This window comes from Amphiprion ocellaris, chromosome 12 (genome assembly GCF_022539595.1).
Source record: "Amphiprion ocellaris isolate individual 3 ecotype Okinawa chromosome 12, ASM2253959v1, whole genome shotgun sequence".
Taxonomy (NCBI): Eukaryota; Metazoa; Chordata; class Actinopteri; family Pomacentridae; genus Amphiprion; species Amphiprion ocellaris.
Window position 1 is genome coordinate 33,703,802 of NC_072777.1, and position 21,684 is coordinate 33,725,485.

General features: G+C 41.9%; 1 protein-coding gene across 13 annotated transcripts in view; it reads left to right on the forward strand.

Annotated features, from left to right (window-relative positions):
• LOC111582007 (neurexin-3b) overlaps positions 1–21,684 on the forward strand; it is a 344,457-nt gene that overhangs the window by 316,336 nt on the left and 6,437 nt on the right. For all 13 annotated transcript variants that reach the window (XR_008603364.1, XR_008603363.1, XM_055015655.1 and 10 more), the window contains one exon: positions 14,337–14,415. Coding sequence is in view for 11 of the 13 variants with exons in the window: in XM_055015655.1 (XP_054871630.1) it covers positions 14,337–14,415 (79 nt within the window). In the remaining 2 variants the exon portion in view is untranslated. The remainder of the gene's footprint in view (positions 1–14,336; positions 14,416–21,684) is intronic.

Sequence of the window (21,684 nt, forward strand, 5' to 3'; positions counted from 1 at the left end):
TTCATGTGCAACATCCGGTTGTGATTTATGAATTTTTCATGTCACTTTGTGCGCGAGAGAATATGTGCATAGAGGCTGTGTGTTGATCATATGTGTGTTAGTGTGTGTCTGGTGGTACTTTGTCTCTCAGTGTGTGAGAACCAGTAGCTAGCTCCAGGGGTTTTGGACCACGGGGGTTTTTGTAATGGATGTCCCCCATGCCTCACAACACAGCTTATCTAGATCCTCCGGGAGCACTCGTGTATGTGTGTGTGTGACTGTTCGTAAACCTGTCTTGTCGGCCGCCACCGTCACGGCGGGGCACTCGCACACCAAGAGGCAAGCCAAACAACACGCATCAGTTACACACACACACACACACACACACACACACACACACACACACACACACACACACACACGGTGCAGTTTGTCTCCGAGCAGGACATCAGCACATGCTCTGGGTGGTATCCAGGCTCACATCACGCTGGGTCGCCTCCACCAACGGCTGACTGGTTATAACTCGCTACTACAAGCTCCAACTTGCAACTGAAGCAATAAAGCGGCACTGGCAGCCTCAAAACGCCACTTGAAACCATGCAAATCACCGACACAATTAACCAATCTTCCCAGTTATAATTGCGGATTAAAAAACTTCTAGAATGTTCTTCAAGACATCTTAAATCCAGATTCGCCTCCGTGCGGTGCAGATGTCATCTGTCCCCGAGCACATGCCAGTAGACTTACATGGATTATCAAAGTGGAACAGTCAGTATTAAATCCTGCCAAGCCATTTAAAAAAAAAAAAGTTTGGAGGTTGCTGTGAGATCCCCCACGCTCTTAGTGGTGTTTAATTAACTTTTTTTCCAGCACAACGGTTCTGGGAACAAAACTATTAGAAAAAAAAAAGTTGAGCTTCTGTTGCCAGCATTTGTTTTCTTTAAGCCTTTGTGAGCTGTTTTGAATCAGCATGAGGAAGTTTTCGTGAAACACTGCATCCTGCCTTTGCATTCAAAAAGGTTAAATGTCAAAGAAACATATTTTTGAAAAGACACTAATTATTCCAGCTAATTCTCCCCTTTTCTTTGCCACATTAGCAGAACATGTGATCCAATGAAACTCCCTCTGTAGGTGGAGGTTTCTTCAGGTGTATCTGAGGCTCTATATATAGCCTGTGAGGTGACTTATTCCACAGCAGAAGTAATAAATCTCCGTAGGCTGCTGCACTGTGAATACATTTGCAGCCGAGGTGTGTAATGTTACGTCTGCATGCGTGGAAAAAAAGGGACAGAGGCTACATCTGTGGAAGTATTCACAGATCTCTGCATGCGCTACTGTATCCGTGTCCGAATGCACCATGTGTCTACAAGAGTCGGTAGGATTTTAATTAAATATGTATCACACAGACAAACCCTTTGATGTTCCACAGCAGTAATGTGTTCAGCTTCATTCCACTGCTGAGCTGTTAGCAAAGCCCAGTAATGTTTCTCCTCAGCGTCCGCCGAGAGCTGAAGCTAAACTACACTGGAACCTGTTGCTTTTAATGGCAAACGAGAGGAGGATAATTGTGTGGACAGATGTGTGTCTGTGTGCACGCATGAGTGCCTACATGTGTGTAAGCAAGCCGAGCTACAGCGGGAGGCCAACGGTATAGTTTAAGTTATTTCTCCATTGGTTAGTGATTATGTTACAACTTTCATCTTCTAAAAAGAGACTAAATCGAATGCTTAATTTGGTTTGTGCTCATTAGGAACTGAACCCAAATGGGACCCCTGGCTAATATGGGACACGCTAAAGCCGCCAGCATCAGGCATTATGTAACGCCTCCATCGATTTGGTTATTACAGCCTGGAAGTCCTAATAGCCGCTGACTGTGAGAAATACAGTAAAATTGAAATGAATTGAAAAGGGGAGATCAAAATTTGGTCCGCAAGGAGAAAGGGGAAGGTCCGATTTCAGATACTTGTTTCAGGCTTCACACGTTCTGAATAGAAAGCCAGTAGCTCTGCCTCCTTAACGTATCGTCTTACTTATTGATTGGATTGTTGCAATTAGTGAGATCAACTGAGGTTTATTTATAAAGCCCTTCGTCAAAAAAAAAAACAAAACCCAATCTTAAAACAGTGAAAACACAATCCTGCCTAAATTTACCAAATTAAGAGACATGTATGCTGTTGATAACCTACAATATAATAGTAATAATGAGATACAAGTAGAAAGACTTTCACTTTTTGTGTTTCGAAGGAATTAGAAAAGCCTGGATTAATTGAGCCACACAAGCTGATCCAGAATCTAACTGTTCCACGAGTCAACCACAGAACTAAAGTGTTCGGATGAATTCCAGCCTGGTTAAATATGTATATTCATGACTTTATAGCCCAGATCTCGAGAGAACATCAAACGCAGATCCCATAAATTCACAATGAAGACAGAGCAGAGACCAGCGATGTATAATAATAACACGGAAACGAATCAATGCGAGGAAAACCGAGAACATTTGGCAGCTCAAGCTTAAATTCCGACAGTGAGCAAGAAATGTGACACAAATGCAGATGTGTTTGCTCCTCTGTTCAATTATCTCACTGCAGGGCTGCTTCATAATCATATCATATCTTGGATTCCAGCCAAGGGGGAGTAATGTGGACTTAAAATTCAGGAAGTTAATTATTTGGCAACAATCGTGACACAACTGGTTTGGTTGTCAACAAAATGCCCAAAAGAAACTGTTATTTTTAAAAAGCCCTTCATTCTGGCTTTGCTGATGTGAATATTTGATATTTTTCCTCTTCTTTTGACAACTGGTCAGATAAACACAAAAACAAAGTTGAAATATGTCAACCTCGTTTTCTAGAAAATTATGATGATGATTTTTCACTATTTTCTGAAAATTTATGGACCAAACAATCATTGAATAATAATGGAATTGAAAGGCAGAAGAACAACAGTAGTCGCAGCCCTACTTGAAATTTAAGCAAATCAACAACTGCAGTACCATAACTAGTATTTTTAAACTGTGAATTTAAGAATAATGAAATGAGATGCAGTTTTATTCTGATTTAATTACAGAAGGCATGACTTAATGGGGGAACTCATGGGAAAAAGATTGTTTTAGTCACACCAACCTGCTTTTTAATATGGAAACTGTTTCCATAATGTATTTTTTTGCACATTTTGAAGTATTTCAGTTGAAAAATGAACTGCAAACACTTACCCTATTTAGCAACAACATCAAAATAAAGTTTTCATGCTTGCTCAAGGTGGTTTTCGAATATTTTGAGAGGAGTTGATGCCCTTCATGGGAGATGAAAACGAAATCTTTCTGAATAAGCTGAGACTTAATGAATGTTTAACTTTTGTTTTCTTCAGTGTCAGACAACAAACATGGAATAATAGCAGCTGTCATGACAGAATAATCACAACTTCTCTACATTTTTCTCTTGAATACACCCAAAATTGTATTTCTTCTTCTATGAGATTTTCTCCTTCTAGTTTTCTTCAGTTTATGACAGAAATGTGTAAAGTTGCCTTTAGCGCCATCTTCTGACAAAACAACACAGCTTAAATTATTTGCGTCAAATCAGTAAACGGAAAAAAGCCTGTTTGCATTTTCTTTTTTATCTTTTTTGCAACAAATTTGCTTGAAAATTGTCTAGAAATGTGGCTAGCATTATGTAGAAACAAGCCAGATTTGTGCTCTGTCGCTTAGATTTTGTTTTGAGCTCCAGTGTCTTTGGTAAAATGGAGCCTTTCCCATTTTTGTCCTGTCCTGACCTCCCTCTTCTCCCTCCTCCCTGCATGTGCTCTCATCTCCTCTCAGCTTTTTTCTTTGGTCACAGCTTTCAGTGTAGCTCAGCACCACATCCACATGAATTCCTCACTTCCTCTTTGAAGGGAGAACCACAAATGGTAACAAACCGTAGCTCAGACCTGTAATCGCTGCTACGATTTCACCTGAGGACGGTATGGTCTTGCATAGAGAGGAGAAATTTTTCCTCCACGTCTCTTGTCTGCTCACCTCACATGTTCATCTCTTCAGCAACCTCAATCTTTCTGCTGTTGTGTTGACGTGCATGCGTGCATGTGTGTGAGTGTGTTTGTCACAGGGCTTCCCTGATGACCTTGTATGCTGCGGCTTGGGGGTGATTAAGGATCAGGGCCAAAGACCATTTCCTTTTCCATGGGAAGATGAATGACCCTGTTTGAAAGTGGCTGCCTATGGCCTCGGGGCAATTAGAGTTTGCTGTGAGCCAGCAACCCTCACAGCTCTGTGTACAAAGGCCTTGAGAAAAAGAGAAATACTCGGCACATAACCCATTCTGCTGAAACCAACACAGCGTGGTGACGGTGAACAAATTAAATGCATTTTCCTTGTTGGTGAGGTTTTTTTTACCTTTCCAGCTGTTTCCCCCCTCCTGCCCTCCTCTCCTGCCCTCGCTTCATTTCTCCATAAACCTGGAAAGAAAAAAAAATGTGCTGAAGACATGAGGCCACGAAAGAAAGGCCCACCGAGGGTGCTCATTGGAAATATCAATATTTGATCTCAGGAATCATTTAGCAAGTGGCTCTGTGGCCCTACAGGTTGGTTGTGGAGCTCATTTTGTTGTAATTTATACCAGATATTGAAGGACAGCATGACTTCTGGGCTTTTTTTCCCTTCACTGCTTCTGTTTGCTCGCACTTTATCAAGATTACTAATGAAGATTAAACATGTTTGACTAGAATTGCCATTGTGGGTTATTTTTAACATACTTCTGTGCTGCCATTTCCACGTTTTTGTATCAAATAAAGCTTATCTGTCACAGTGAGAGCAAAAAGAGTTGTGGCAGCCTATTGATAGGGATATGGCCCAGTGCCATTGATTCCTCTTGTAATACAAGCCTCTCCCTTGTCGTCCTGTCAAAGCCCAGATCGGACATGATAATGCGCGCATCAGGCAGCCGTCAATAGAAAGGCGAAGCTTCCGCCGTCGAGATAACTATCTTATTTTGGTATGAGGACTGGCGAAGTGGAGGCAGCTAGTGAGATAGCGAGAAAGAGGAGATGGGAATCAGTCTGACCTCTGGTTTCTGTCACTTTCCAGGCCATTTCTCAACCTAAAAAATAGTTTCCCAAAGTAACGCGTGTGGGAAAAAAAGCATATATATGTGTGTGTGTGTGTGTGTGTGCGTGCGTGCGTGCGTGCGTGCGTGCGTGCGTGCGTGCGTGCGTGCGTGCGTGCGTGCGTGTGTGTGTGTGTCCCTGGTGACCTAGGAGCACCTTGGGAAAGAAGAAATTGCTTTGATTCGAGTGTCTTTGACTCGCCCTTGCCTCTATGTCATCCCTTTGATCCACGAACATGCAACCACAGTGGATATCCATGGCCACTGACTGCAAGGATGAGGAGTTCAAGGAAAATTGATTAGTTTGGGGTTTATTCCCATCAGTAGAAAAAAATAAATAAAATCTGCTTTAGCCACCGGGCACTCTTGCATTGTAAATAAACTGAATTTGATAGCAGGGTTGTAATGTGGATCTATAATGTTGTGTGTCTCCCCCCCTTTACTCTCAAAAGCCTTCATTTTCTTAGCATTTCCTTCAGCCTCTGGGCATAAAAAACATGTGAAGGTCATTTGTTGTGATAAGACGGTGGTGTGTTCAGGAGCAGCCCCCCCCTCCATGATGATATGACTCAGTGTACTGTACTTAAAGCGCCTTATTCCCAGTGCCTCTCCAAGACACGGCACTGTTCACACTCATATTTCATGTCATGTTTTGTAACCCGGGGGCCACGGCTGAGTTTTAGCCTTTGCACTGCTTTCACTGACCCAGGGGAGAAACTACAGACAGCGGTCGAGTACATTATGTCTTTCTTTTCCCCCTGCCGAGCACAAGCCGCTGCTTTGATGTGACCGATCAGATCACCGTCATGCTCAGCAAAATATTCAGCCGGAGACTCGGCCGCGGATGCAGCAGCTGCTCTTGTTACCATCCATGTATTTGACGAGTTTTATTCCGGGTTGAAACATTCGCCGTTTGATTAGCATGAAACTCAGACGCTGCAGTATGGAAAAAGTCATTAGCTAACTGGGTGACATTTTTTATTTTTTTTTCCAAAAGATGAGGTACAGCATCTGAACCTCTTTAGCATTGATGTGAGTCCATTTATTCTCTGTATCTGTGGCACACACGCCATATTTACTCTGTTTGTTGGCTTTCTGAGCGAGGACATATGCCGGTGAATGGCGAGTTCCTGATGCTTTCGCTCGCAGATCCCCTGAGCTGAGTTCTTTTTATTATCAGGCACAGGTGTGAGGAGATAGCGTGAATGCACTTTTGTTCCTGCTGGCACATTATTAGAGAGAATGCCTCAGTAGTTAAGCAGAGTGATGAAAATAATTTGATCTTCATGTCTGTTTTTTCCAGCCCCATTTAAACCAAAGGGACCGCGCTGTGCTAGAAGACTTGAAAAGTGTGAGAAGTGTGGCTTTTCTGTATTGAATGGTGGATTTTATTTGGCTCTGGAAGGAATCTGTCGGACACCGGTTGCATTTATCTGCTTGATGTAGCAGAGCAGGGTGGCCCACGGTGCTGCTACTCATATGGACAGGAGGGAGCGAGGCTGCAGGTTTTCTTTTTTCATGTTGTGAATGTGCTGAAATGTTTCAATTCGATCTTAAAACGAGAAAGACTTTTAGGCCCATATATACACTGAGCTGCTGGCTCTTCAGACATACGATGCAAAACGATATGCTTTATTGTCCCCTCCAGGACATTTTTCTTTTGGGATTGTTCTGCATTAACGTATGGTTTGTTTCATCTAAAAACATCACAGTCCTTCTACTCAACCAACTTTAATTCTCTTGAAACTTGTTTGCCAGAGACTATAGAAAATTAAAAAGGTATCTGTGGAATTTTAGACTCATACATCAAGTACTTCCAGAAAGAAAATTTTCTTAATAACTGCGTGTTGTCCCACTTTAAACAAATTTTTCTGCTCATTGAATTTTGAAACTAAGTTTGAACCACAATATCAAAGGAACCATGAAAAAGAAAAACCTGAAAAATATGCTGCTATTTTTCATCATGGCATTGATTTAGAATCTGCGATATTGGACGAGTACATTAAATAGTCTTTGCTTATTGGTGAGTTGAAATATGAAAAAAAAAAAAAAAAAAAAAAAAAAAAAATATATATATATATATATATATATATATATATATATATATATAAACGCATGTGATAAATCAAGCTAAAATTTCAGAGATAGCTTTTTAAATATCAATATTTTATGCTCGCAAGCCAGAGATGGTCAAGCAGAAATTGTTCTAAAAGTTTGCTGATCTGAGATGGAATGACCCAAATGTTTTGTCTACAGAGACGTGACAGTCGACCACATACTGACACAGTGATGGGGGACAAATTCACTCAGTTCTAGAGGTGGATCGATCTAAATATCAATAATATCAATACCAGCGTTGGTACTGATATTGAACAATACCAGTGTAATGAGATCGATACTTTAGTTTCAGTTTCTCTCCTGTATGCATGAATTGCTGTGGTTTCATTAAAAAGTCGACCTGACTGCCTGTCAGAGCGCCACACTTTGCTCACCAGACAAACAAACCATCAGGCTCAGCAGCTACATCATACATCATAGTGGTGGAAAGTATAACTTTAATTTCTTCAGTGTCTCTGTCAGTCTGTTCCTGCCTGATGTGTAAAATGAGCTGCTTAGCTGTTGTACATTCCTCAAGCAAAATTGTGGAAAGAGGAGGCAGAGAGGGAGACGTCCAACTGAGACACATCTAATGATCAGACTGCAGGCAGGAAGATGCTGAACCAGTCAACCAATTACAAAGGCTAGCGCCGTAGCTGGGCTACAAAACTAAATATTTATTAATCACAATCATGATTTTTAGCTTCTAATCACTAGACAAAAATGATTGTATTTTTGGATTTGAAATTTAAAAACGCGCTTCACTCTTAAAAGACGTAGTGCGCTTATGTGCGCTGTTTTCTGCGTGGTGAGGCATTTAGGGACATCGGTAAATGTAGTGCCTGTCGATAAGCAAATGTTGAACTGGTGGGGTGTTTCACCTGTAACCAGGTGGGCGCGACAAACTGACAATGTCTGTCTCACTGGTGTGACTAGTGAAAAAGTTAATCTGGAGTATAGGTATTGGCAATGCTGGCCCTCGATACCAAATCTTGTAATATCGCACACCACTACTCAGTTCAGGCTGGTATGAAGCCTCAGTAGCCTGAGTCACTCTGTAATATCTTCTACAGGTCTTTTTAGATCAAAATGTCCTCTTTGTGTTGACGTTTTGTCAAACTAAAGCAGTCATTTAAATCCAAAAGGACCAAAACTGTGGAATGTACCATTTTATTTGTGTTAACACAGAGTCTCCACAGCAGCAGCAGTGTTAGTCCTCAATCAGCGTCTGCACAGATGCATTCAGACACAATATGACAAAGAGAGCAGGTCAGCCGGGTTTTGCGGTGCTCAAAACCCAGTACACAATCACTGTAATTATGCAAATAAAACCAAAGTAGAAAAATAGATGTAAAGGTGCTCTTCAGGTTGTGTTTCACTTGCACATAGAAAAACATTCGCTCAGCCTGTGTCGACGGCTGAGATGATCGAAATAGGAGCACATCTGCTCCGTTACATGATGCATACAACTGAACAACCCCATCTCACAAAAAATTGCATTCCTATGCAAATAAACTGCATTTGCGTTTTGTAAGAAACACATTTGATATAGTAGGAAAAGCTTCCAGTTTGAAGCAGCCACCAAGTCCACATAAGGAGAATGGAGGCAACAAGACTTTTGCCTGGAAAACTGAGGATTTTTGTTGTTTACTCATTATTTACTTCTAGTTTTGACTCACTGTTTGTTCAGGTTTAGGACAAGATCATGGTTTGGGTTCAAAAACAGCCCCCCCACGTGTTTGAAGCTTTTTTCCATATTTTTTAGTTTCCTGGGTGATAACTTCTACATTATCTTATATATAATTAGTTGACTGAAAAGAAACGACAGTGAAGCAATGAGATTTATTGCAAAGGTATGATGTACGTATTTGTGAAAAAATCCGGCAGAAAAATCCCTGAAAGCATAATGGTAAATGCAGTTTAGTTGTACAGTGATGCAATTACTGTGATGCAATTGTGAGACAGTCCAGTATTGAAACACATTTCCTCATACAGAACATTTGAAGCCTCATATGGGCTTCAGCAAACAACCAGAAATGTGGATGAAATTCACACTTCCACAGCAAAAAACAAAAACAACAAAACAGAGGCATGTGCTTTTATTCAGGTCTCACATTTATTGGCTGAGCTTTGAGTCTTATATCTGGGCAGACATAGATTTTCTATTCCTGTGTTGGAAAAGTTTTTCATAAAAGAAGTGTTGGTTCGCCAAGCTTCAAGTTTATTGTTAATCAATCTTGCATCCTCTTTGTTCAGTCTGAGGTCAGGCCTGACTGGTGGTGTAACACACTCTCCATTCACTCGCAGAGGTAATTGCAGCATCGCCTGTTAATGGTCTCTGCCTTGCTGCCGGCTGATTCACAGTAGTCAGTCCAGAATTCCTGATTAAACACCACAGAACCGTTGTCGAGACGGAGGGAGCCCAGCATCTTCTCCATTTTGTTTGTGTCCGTGCCATCAGTTGTGAAACTCAAAGCTGTGTATTTTGAGACCCGTCTCCCAAGGAGGCTGTCTATCTTTATCGATTGCCACTGTGATCCTTTTAGTTGATGTGCTGAAGTGGTCAGAGGTAAATGCTGTTTTAATGAAGTCTGGCTATTGATTTGGCTGTGCTGTTTGCATGTGGAGTTAGGAATTTGAGCGTCACTTGAAGGCTGGGTAATCAGGATAATCAGGCGTGATGCACATAGCGCTTTTCTTTTGCTTTTTTATGTACTGAAATCATCGTGCGTAATGCGCTTTCTTCACACAGTAGTCGAAGGCACACGCATGCATATTAAAGCTTCCCACACACAAAACAAACCAGCCTCTAAATCCCACCACCCAGACTCCTAAAAAATGACGATGAGGACGTTTGTTGAGAATAATTACACCAAAAGAGAAAACACTTTGCTGCCAAAATATATCCCACTCTATGCTATGGAGATTTAGACAGAGAATTGGATTTCCCCAGCTGTGAAATCAGTTTTTGTAGCCCCACTGGCCAACCGCATCATTATGCTATACCCCGCTGTAGGCTCCCATCGCTGCACACACATGAAGCCGATGCCTTTTTCCGCTTCACAAGCTCCTTTTGCATTTTACAGCATCTAGCCTCATGCCATATGTTATTATCGACGTCCGTGGTCGACTTAGAGAGAACTGTGAGCTCTGTGTGTCACTTCATTGGTTCTGCATTAGTCCAAATGCGGAAAAATGGCACCCTAAGCCCTTCATGAGAAGCACTTCAGTCTGAACCATTGTGACAGACCCGAGATACATCATATGTTTCTGAAAATTAATCAGGCGCACATCTAGTGGGTCTACAAATGTCAAACATCACACTTCAAAAGCCCTCTTCAATTTCTCTGAGTGCAATCAAAGTCGCTTAGAAGAGAGGGTCTCTTGCTCCGAGTTTCGAGATGATTTTCAGTCAAACGGGAAGCGAATACATTGACTGGAGTGCATCCTTCTGCCGTTTAAATGCAACTTTTACAATATATGAGCCAAGGCAGCCGGTTGTCCTCTTTTAATGAGCACGGACTAAAAGATGAAGTGCTTAATGATTTTTTCGTTGCAGGAGCTCTGCAGTGTCGTCCACAGCTCTGGCCTCGGTGTGCCAGCAAGTCAAGAGAGTGCAGATTATGAAAATGTGTGACGAGGCTCACCTCGGGGCTAAAAGCCACACCATTTGACCATTAGAACATTGATTAGCCTGCCAGACACCTTCTTAATTTAGCCGTAGCAATATCAGTCCTCGGGTTAATGTTAGTAAAGCTCTTTTTAGACACAGAATCTGTAACATTGGCTGGCCTTATCTCTCTGTTTACCCTCGTATCACATTTTTACTCACTGTGAGCTCATGTTACACAGCACAACCATGGCAAGGCATAACGTAATTTAAGCTGTAGAACATGACTATAATGGCATATATAGTTACTTTATTTTAAAAAGAAAGACAAATGAAAGTTGAATTTACTTGATGATTTATTTTACAAAAGTACAACATTTTTCGAGGTTCCCACAAGTGTTATCAGTACTGAAAAAAAGCAGAGACTCTACATACTATAGATATTTTACTACTTCCATTACTGATATGTTCCCACTCTTATCTCCTCTTTGCTCTGTGTAAACACTGCCTGCAGTTCAGCCGAATAGTCTGTTGTTCACAGTTGAGTCGTCAATGTCCACTCACAATTTTAGTTTTTTTTTTTTTTTTTTACAGATTATTTTTGTGAATTTTTAAATATGTAAATGAAGTGATTCTGAATTAATATATAACAACTTTATGCTTAGATCTGCACAGCATGGAAATCATGGTAAGCAAAAGTAGCCCATGATAACTTAAAGGACCTTCAGAAATATTATCAAATTAAGTGTTTTGATGATAACGGTGGATGCTGGTGGGAGTGGTTTCTTTCAGGATTATAATTCCCCCTACCCATAGGGCACAAGAGGTCACTGAAGGGTTTGATGAAAATTACATGAATCTTATTGCTGTAGCCTTTGCAGTTTCCAGATCTGAACGCATATAGGAGATTTTTGACCAATGAGACATTGGGTTCAAGTCCAACTATGGTAGTTCTTGAACTAAGATGTTGGACAGAGCTCTCCACCATTATCATCAAAACACTAAATTAGGTCATTTCTATAGAAAGATTGGTATTCATCCTTCCAATAGAGTTCAGAAACCTGACGTTATGGTAATTTGTCACCAGTCTGGATGTTTGAATATCAAAAATGCCTATTTCTAATTACTCTCTGACCCCCTACACTTTTGATGATAATGGTGGAGAGGTCTGTCCAGCATCTTAGTCCAAGAACTACCATAGTTGCTCAGTTGGACTTGAACCCAATGTCTCACTGATAAAAAAAAAAAAATAAAAATCTCCCATTGGTGACTGCAAAGGCCACAGCCAAGATTCATGTAATTTTCATCAAACCCTCCATTGACCGCCTGTGCCCTGTGGATAGGGAGAGTTACCATCCTGAAAGAAACCACTCTCATCAGCATAGAAATATATCATCACTGCGTAAAGGTAATCACTTAGAATAATTGATTTGCAGTGACCTTAAGACCCTAAACATGCCAGAGAAAGGCCCCCCACAGCAAAACAGAACCATCGACTTGTTGAGCATATGGGGAAGGATAACTCATTTGAGCTTATCTTTTTTGATTTTGACACCACTGAACTCTCAGATGTGCAATCACCTTCTCTGCAACTCTACTATAACATCCCTTTTTACTGCTGTCTTTTCCATGAATGTAACTTTTCAAACCAGTTGAGCGTCTTTGTGACTGAAGCTCCTGCCATCCGTGCACCAACAGTGAACCCTCCTTCGAAGTCAGCTAGACCTTATAGACCTTTCAGTTACACCATTTGGATGGTAATTGTACCATGCTGTGCATCTTAGTAGAAGTGTTTGCTTCGGTTGCATTTCTCCACTCATTTATTCTGTTTTTTCCTTTTATTTGTCGCCCATCTGTAAGTGTCTGTTACATAAATGTTCCACACTCTGTTCTCTGCTCAATATTTGACATCCGGTGCTGCAGCCCTTTTTCCTTCTCACCTCGGTGGTGAACATAGACATCTGAAAAATAATAAAATAACATAGTCAATTTTGCTTGACTCATTTTCACAACGAAGTGCTGGAACAAGGCTGTGGATACATGTGCTTAATGTGTTTAAGTATTGATTTTATTTCAAAATTAGAACGTTTGCTACTGTACTAATAATTCAATGTGATTTATTGAGATAAAGCTTGGTATTTTGAAGACACAGATGGGAATAGAAGGCTCTGCGAAGTCGATGCATCCAGAGCAGCGAACACATTTGCCATGCTGAGATGCTGTCAGCGTCAACTGCAGAGAAATGCAGCATGAATGGACAAGAGAAAGGCAGTGTTTTCAGTTGATGCTGGGTTATGGTGAGATGGTCTCGGGCTGAAATTGCTGGAACAGACTTTGAAGTGGCTCGGGTTTTTCATCTCTCTCTCTCTCTGTGTCCCTGCCTCCCACATCTGCTGCTATCATAATAACAAGCAATAACCCTCTTTCAGCAATAACCAAGACTTTTACACCCGTAATGTGGCTTCAATAAATAATGTCATGTTTACCAGGGGGCCATATTTTACAGCAATTTAGTTTAGAGCCTCCCCTCTTGCATAGTATTTTTTTTCTTATTTTTTTGGGGCCTCGTCATGCTGGAGTATAGTACATAATGTGGTACATTATGCACAGCAGCGCAAACACGCATTAACACATTATCAAATGTACTGCTACAGAAAATAACACGGCCCATCATGCGTAATCATGGCGCACGCTGGGAATACACTTTGAAAAATCAACTTTTCTCCCCGTGTGGTTTGCTTGAACATGCATGTAGTACATCGGCATACGGTTCGAGGTGGACGGCTCTCTCTTGGCCCGGTTGAAAAGCGGCAGCACAAGCATGGGGGTGCTTTCATTAGTCTGTCAAACCCAATGATATTTAGTGCTCCACACCCTTGGCCAGGACTGGAAAACTCAATCAGCACTCTGATTTCATAACCCTGCTTGGTGACAGGGCTTATTTTATCGCCCCGCTGATTCATTCTAATAAACGCCGGCTGCCCAGCGCACCACTGCTGAAATACAACCTCCCCCTCTGTCCTCCATGGGTCGACCCAAAAGAGAAGGGGAGGTGGGGAGGATAAATCAGAATTGTGGGAACTGGAGGGTGCAGATAATCCATCGCCGGTCCGGGTGTAGCTACCGAGTCTGCCGCCCCGTCCCTCCTTCCCCCTCCGCCTTCCTCACCCTTTAGCACAAATCAGAGGCCGGGACGCCGTTGATCTGTGTGGGCTTGGTGGGTCCATTGATTGTGGACGATGGAGGAGGAGAGGGGCGATAAATAGTCGGAGGCAGAGTGCGGAGGGTGAAGGAAAACAATTATCTGCGGAGGTGGAAAGCACATAAAGTGAAGAATGATAAACACTGTGAAATATGATTGACTCCAAGTGATATATGGAAGCCGAAGGACAGGCGGAGAGGCCTGTGCGTGCAGAGATATCCTTGAATGGAATGGCTGGGTTGAGGACTCACTGTGCTGCAGCGGGCCTAACCACATTTTCCTGTGCTTGTTCTTGTGTGTGTGTGCGTGTGTTATGTGTATGTGTGTGAATGTGTCTCTTTCCTAACAGACCACGGATGACATTGTTTCGTCGGCCGAGTGCTCCAGCGACGACGAGGACCTGGAAGAGTGCGACTCCGGACACACAGGTGGGATGAGTGTGTCGAGTTGTGCTTGCTCTGAACCTGGTCTTATTTCTCCTTATCTTTCTTTGATTTGCTACCGAGGAGGCTTCTCCTCTTAGCATCATGTCCCATGGGAGCTTCAAGTGTAACTTCCAAAAAAAAAAAAAAAAAAAGAAATGAAGTAGCCACTGTGAGAAATATACATTAGCAAGAGGAGTTTCTCAGTGTATATCAAAAAGAAGTTTTTTAAAGAACTCTTTGGAGATGGATGAAAGCATTAAGAATTAACTTTATTCAGCTTTAACATGCTCTCCGGAGGAAGTCACAGTTTTAACCGTAAAAAAAGAAGAAGTAAATGCACACAGGACCTGTTAAAGCTTCCATCTCTGGGACAAGTTACACTTAACTATGGGGCCACTGGTTGCAGACATGATGAAGCGTTGATACTAATTTTGTTCTCTCAGCATTCGATCGAGAGCAAAACTTTACTCAACAAAGTACGAAATTAGTATCAAGCCCCATGTCGCCCGCACTGATGCTTCAAAATGTATCTGTCCTGTACTTGGTTGATTTCCTCTTGCTGTGCGTGTGTTTCCGTCTCTCTTGACAGAGGATACATTTTGAGATTCTTTCGAGAACAAAGATGCTTTCAGCCTAGATACTGTGATATGTAGCAGACTAACTGCAACAGAGCCTCTTCCTCCCTTTTCCTTCTTCTCTTGTTTGTACCTCTGTTTCCTTCGTCGGAGGCTTGCCTTACCTGAAACATTCTAATAGAGAACAGATATCCTCGAATTTCTGTGCGCATCGTCTCTCTTCCCTCCTCCCTTTTACACACACACACACACACACACACACACAGAAACACACATGTATCACTTTGTGATTAGATCAAAGTGATATTCACTCAGTGGAGTAAGAAAAAAGATGGAAATAATGCTGCAGATTTTAAAAGGAGTGGTTATTTTGAGGCAACTTGGGTTTGGACGACTTTAGAATAAGCAGCTGTCAGTCAAGCTTCTGCCCAGGAGCAGCTGGCACTCATCCTAATAACAAGGAGTAAACCAGGAGGCTGGTATTGAAACTGACTCAGTATTAGAAGAAGCAGCTCCCCTTAGGCACTCTGAAAATCATTAGCAGCTCCGGCAATTTGATTGCTTCACTGTCCTTCAAAATACCATCATAGGAGACTAATTGATGCCGTGCTAATCTGGCTAAACATGGCTCAGCTTAACACCAAGCATATGTCCACTTTTTCCCGCCGCTAATAACAAGCCTAAGCTGAAACAATGCGCTGCCCTTTCACTTTTCGTTATCGGCGGCTTGAGAACATAACAGAAAAATCAAGCGTTTACTTATTTCTCGCGGAAATGAGTTCCTTCCGTGTACTTTAGCAGATACTCTCTCCATAATTTTGCCATTTTTTTTCCAATCTGCACAAGGAACTCATTTACTTTGAAGCCTTATCACACTGTAATAGCATTTGTTTCCTTGAAATTATGACCACATTTAGGTTCTTGTGCTTATGGCTTTTTGATGTGGAGAGAAAAGTCATTTTCTCTGTACGTTCATGCAGCATTTAGATGCGTTATCTGCTGCAAGTCGCTGATTATTGAAATTAAATGGGCAATTTTTTTTACAGCTCATGTGTTTTGTTTAATTTTTTTAAAACCTCAAACCCAAGTATTCTCAAAAAGTGGAAGTGCAACCAAGCGTAGAGTAAGAAGTTTTTACTCAGACAACATGGTACCCTCCCCTCATATAGTGGCAACATATACACACTCATACATACTGTACATTTCACCATGTTGACACAGAAATTCATATCCTCATTCCTTGCCCCGCTTCCAGTCGTATGAACAGTTGCATGACATGACGTTGGTTTTTCTTTTTTCTGTTGCATTTTGTTTCTTTCTGCTGTGATGCACATATGAACATCTCTCTTCTGTATCGATTTGGACCTGCTGGGTCGCTTAAGATTTGAGCTTTTTTTTGTTTGTTTGTTTGTTTTTTACATTTGGTGGGCCGGGAGTGGGTTAACTTGGGGGGTGATTTTTTTAATTTTTATTTTCTTGTTTTGTTGTGGTTGTTGTTTATTTCTTTTATTCTTATTATTGTTATAATTTCTTTGGTGTCCTCCTCCTCATCATCCGTCGTCCATCCTCCAAGCAAGGATAGAGCCGCTCCTCCCGTTTTTTGCCTCATCTTGTGCCGCATGAACTTTTGGTGGTTGAAAAATTCAAAGTTCTCCTCCTCATCAAGTTTTGTGTTTATATATCTTTTTTTTTTTAATGTAATTTTTCGTGCCATATGGCTTCTAAAGAAACATCCTCCCCACCTCCTCCTCCTCCTCCCCACATTTTTCGATACAACATAGGGAAATGAACGGCAACAAAATCTTTTCTTGCCATCATCCTTTTTTTGACCTTGTGCAGGCAACCCCATTCTGTCTCAAGAAAGTTGTGTGTGAAAGAATGACTCCCTGTCTCCCCTCCCCTTCCTTCTTCTTCTTCTTCCAAGCGTTAAAACCCTCCCACCCACCTGACCCCATTCCTCCCCCTCCATCCCGACTCAACCACCTTCTTTCTTTTAGCCTTTCTGCATATACATGTCTGTTTGAATGCAGATGGCATAAAAAGACTTTTATTGCCACAAAGTATATCTGTTTTTCTATTCTATCTGTTGCTCCAAGTAGAAGGCATTTGTGGCATGCACACTGTACTGGACTGTACTGCAGCTCTATAGACTAACTAATTATCCTCTCCTCCCCACAACCCCCACTACTACCCCTCGCTTCTGCATGGATATGATTGGCATCCATTTTATGTGCCGTTTCTTCTCCACCCATAAGTCTGAAGCTAATATAACAAACCCTCCCCTCACCTGGCTTCTACTACATGTTTGTGAGCGGGGGGCTACAGCGGTGGGCCTGCTGCACCGCCGCTGTTCCCCGCAGCAGCTCCTCCATCCTCGGAGGCGTCTCCTGTTGGATGCTTGTGCCTGCTGTCTCTGTCAGTGTCTGCCAAAACAGCCTGTCTTGTCTGCTGGTCGTCTCGTGGTTGTGTTGTCTATGTGTGTGTTTAATAAAGACTGTTACCTTTCCCCCTCCTTTATCCCATGAGAGTTCCACAAGAGAGCAAATAAAGGAGTGTGCAAGCGAGATCCCTGACAGTCCTCCGAGCATCAGCCTGCACACGTTTACATCTTTAAAAAAAACAACTATATGCACTTACTACGTGGAAATCAATGGCGAAAAATAAGATATGCAGCAGAAAAAGCAAATACCAACTCAATTTATGATGTAATTTCACAGTGATTAACAGCATTGCAGCTCGTCATTACCGTGTAATCAGAGCAATTTTATGATTAATATGTAATTAGATTGTAGTAATTGATGCAAATATTTTTCATTAATCCACAAGTGCAAACCAGAATGTTTGAGTTGTCCATACGGTACGTACAAGTTGCTAAAATCCTTTAAAACATTAACGCCGGTGAGCTAGACCTGGTGAGAATAATTCTGATTAATAACGAGCACAATAAAAAAAGTCTGCTTTTTAATGGGACTAACCCGAAGAAAAAAAGGTCTTTGTCACATCAGACGTTTTATATTTTCGAAGCTGGAAAAGCCCAGGTGTGACTAATAACATTAATGATGTCTTTGCTTCATTTACTGTTAGTGGTGCCCGAAAGCCATATCAGGCAGACAGTTTTCATAATCTGGAAACTCATTTGGAACAGAGCCGTCATTATTGTTATTAGTTACACTTCTTTTTTTTAAGCTGCTATATCATGGTAGAGTGTCTGCTGTGAGAAAAACCTACAGCGGTGATGTGGATCCACTTTAAAGCCAATAGTATAGTGTACGAAATACCTGTAATACTTGTTAAATGTGCAAACAAGAAGTGGGAAAATTACTCAACATTTTCTAATCTGCCACATCTGTGTTTCCAGTTTAGATACTTAATTGAAAACTTCTCCAATTTGTATTTTTTTATAATAGCGCTGTATTTGAATAAGTGAAGTCTGGGTTATACTCAAATTCACTGACATTATCTGCAGATATGATACCAACTGTAGCTGAAAGACAGCAAAATGTTCTTTCCCACATACCACTATGTCATCTAATGATTTTTAGTGATTTTTGCTCTTCTGATGGATTTGAACTTTCTGTGAATTGCGACATGAGACTCCTGAGTTTGCCTCCAATATGCTCTGAACTTCCATTTACAATTGCCAGTGCAGCCTCCATAATTCTCTAACAGGAAAGATGCAGATAAAAGAAGATTAGAAACTGAAAAATGATGCTAAAGCAAATTATACACAGCTAATGTTATCACAAGACCTTGGTGAAATGTAGAAGGAAGCGTGCAGTGGCATTTTGTACTTTAAAAATTACAGACATGGCAGATTTACAAGGGATTAAGATCACAGATGACCTCGGCAGTTATTACTAATTACTACAGGTCCCCAGGTAACGCTATTCCCATGCAAATAGGGTTTAAGTGCTATACAAAAAGACCTGCTGATAGTATAAGCCAGAATCCAGAGAGGAGTATCACTCTGCAGTTCCATGTTTTAACATCCTTTAGCTTATTGGTAATTGGTTTAATGTGCCACACATTCACTATTTTGTCCACTTTTCCCATCAGCCTTGTTCCTAGGGAGATACTTACCTATAGAATCGGTGGAGACCAAAAATGAGCTGAAAGTTGATTTTATATTTGCCATATTAATCTTCTATATGTTTGTATTGTTGGGTTTACAGTTTGTTACACTGTCCCCAAATGGCCTAAATATTCTGTAATAAAGGTTTATGGTTAGGGGAAGATGAGCTGTGATTGTTGAAGCAAATGATATGCTTTGTGCACCCAAGAGTCACCCAGCACCCTCCATATTTTACTTTTTGCTGCACTATAAGAATGCCAAACTAGCTCCTGCGCTGCTACTGAGCATAAACATACAGGTAGGTTGTTTCAGTCTTCTTGAACAACAACCAGCACTATAATTTTCCTAGAAAGCACAGTCCCCCCTGCAAATCTCTGGTACAAGCTAACTGTTGCATTTTATGTGACAGTCAAATACATCGTAAAAACAGTTTTCATAAACAGGCCATAAATGGTCCTGCTAAATGCACCATTACCCTCAGCCTTTGAACAAGTGGCGCACAGATCAAACAGATGCAACATACAGTATTTATAGATGTCTCCTCATCTCATTGGCTTTGGGTAGATAAGGTCTTGGGTCTGTGCCTCAAATTAATGATAGACTCGAAGCAGGGATGTAACGTTGTGTGATTTCTTCATCGCCGTTTATGAAGACCCAAGTGTAAGGTGCAGAATGAAGTATGATAGGGATGGATCACTGAATTTTCTTGTGGCGTCGGCTAAGGCTTCCGTCAAGCCCCATCGGGCTGGCTGTCACTTCAACACAGGCCTCAGATCAGTTTAAAGGTTATCCAGCTGACACATGTCCACCGAGTGCAGAGGTGCACCCTAATGGCTGTACAGCAAATCGACCAGCTGACAGGGGCGAGTCGCCACGCCTGCTGGAGATGCCGATTTAATATACCAGACTGCGGCCAGCCACATGATGACGGATTAAGAGCTATCTGCCATGCGCAGTGGCTTCACCAGGAGTGAGTTCTTCCTCAGGCAGCCAGAGGTGGTTTGTGCATCCTTACAGGGAGGATTTCTCCACTTGCTGGGGGTGTAAACAGAATATCGTGCAACTTTTATGGATGGAAATGAACGTCCATCAGTGAGAAATTAGGCCTCCCTCTGCAGGGGTGTGCACAGGCAAGATAAGATAATTTAACGGCAGGCTAAAGTGCTTTTAAGGTACATATTTCCAGAAAGCTCAGCCATTGCACAGCACACCAATATAATCCCTAGTATGTCCCTGTAAGTGTGTCTGCACTCAGAATCTGTGTGTTGCTGCCTCTCTGGTAATCAGTTCCCTACCTGTAGTAGGTAGAGGTGAATGAATCTGCTACAGCAGGTCTCTGGGCACAATGCACGCTCCACAATGGGATTTCAGGGCCCCCAAACCACTGACTCACCCACAATTTGCAGCGTCGAAATCCCATTGACTCAGTTCATCCATGGTTGGTGCTGGTGCTTTCCGCTTTTATGGCGTAGCATCATCAAATCCTCGACACACCGTCAGGATTCATCTCCATTCAGAAGCCTCAGCAAACGTTGGATGGACACGGGGATCAGACCTGGGAGAGAAGAGAGGGAGCGGAGGGAAGTGAAGAGAAAGTGCAGCGCTAAGAGTTCTGCATCTGCAGCCTTCAAGCTGCTGAGGTAGTCAATCAGTCATTTAGTAGTAACTATATTTACTTTAATTCCTCTTCAAAAGCCCACAGAGGCGTGCGGCAGATTGTGTCTTTATTACATGGAGGAATGAAAAGAGGAAGAGCTTTAAAATTAAGTTTGTTTCATGTTTTCCATTTTTGCAGATGAGTTTTTCTCATTGATGCAAAGGCTAGCCAGAAGAAGCACTTGGTAATCAGAAGCCCTGACTCCTTTTTTTTGCCTAAAGAGAAAGAAAACAGTAACTGGCTGTAGGTTTAGCAGAGTGGAGAATTATTTGCCAGTGAGGCAGGGGCTTAGAATAAAATCCCCATCCATCTTTACAAGTTCGGAAAACAAATGCAATCTGGTTGAGCAAACCCATTAGAAACCGCCGTGTTTGCCTGCTTCAGAAATGCAACGCTTGTGCAAGAGCTTACACAGGATTAAAGTGTTTACCAAAACATCAAGGTCCTCTGCACTGACTTTACTGAAGACCCCCTTAACTGCAGCGATCCCCCTCCCATCCAAGTGGTTTGTTGATATAGCGCAAAGCTAACAGTCGCTGTTAGCTGTTAGCCAAGGATGGAGGCAAGGCCGCGACGACAAGAGCAGAGTCGGGCAAATAAAGCCTTGGATGAAATCACTCGCTCCGTGCTGCCACTGTTTATTTAACAGGGCAAGCATTTTGATTCTATTACTGGAATATTGTCATGCAACGCGAGCAGTCGCTGTTAGTGGAGGAGAAGATCACTGTAACGCCTTACAGAGCCACTCTGTATCATGTCAGACATTCTCCGGAGCACAGTCCACTAGTGAGGAAACTCACATTCAAATTGTCACTGTTGATAATTCACCGTCCATACAGTGCGACAGATGCCATATTTACTCAGTATTGCTTAGCTCACAGACCCGGTTTTTGCTAAATGAATGAGGCTTCTGTAAACCACCGCTGCCTGCAGAGGAGGAACCAAAACCTGATATGTGAAGACAAATG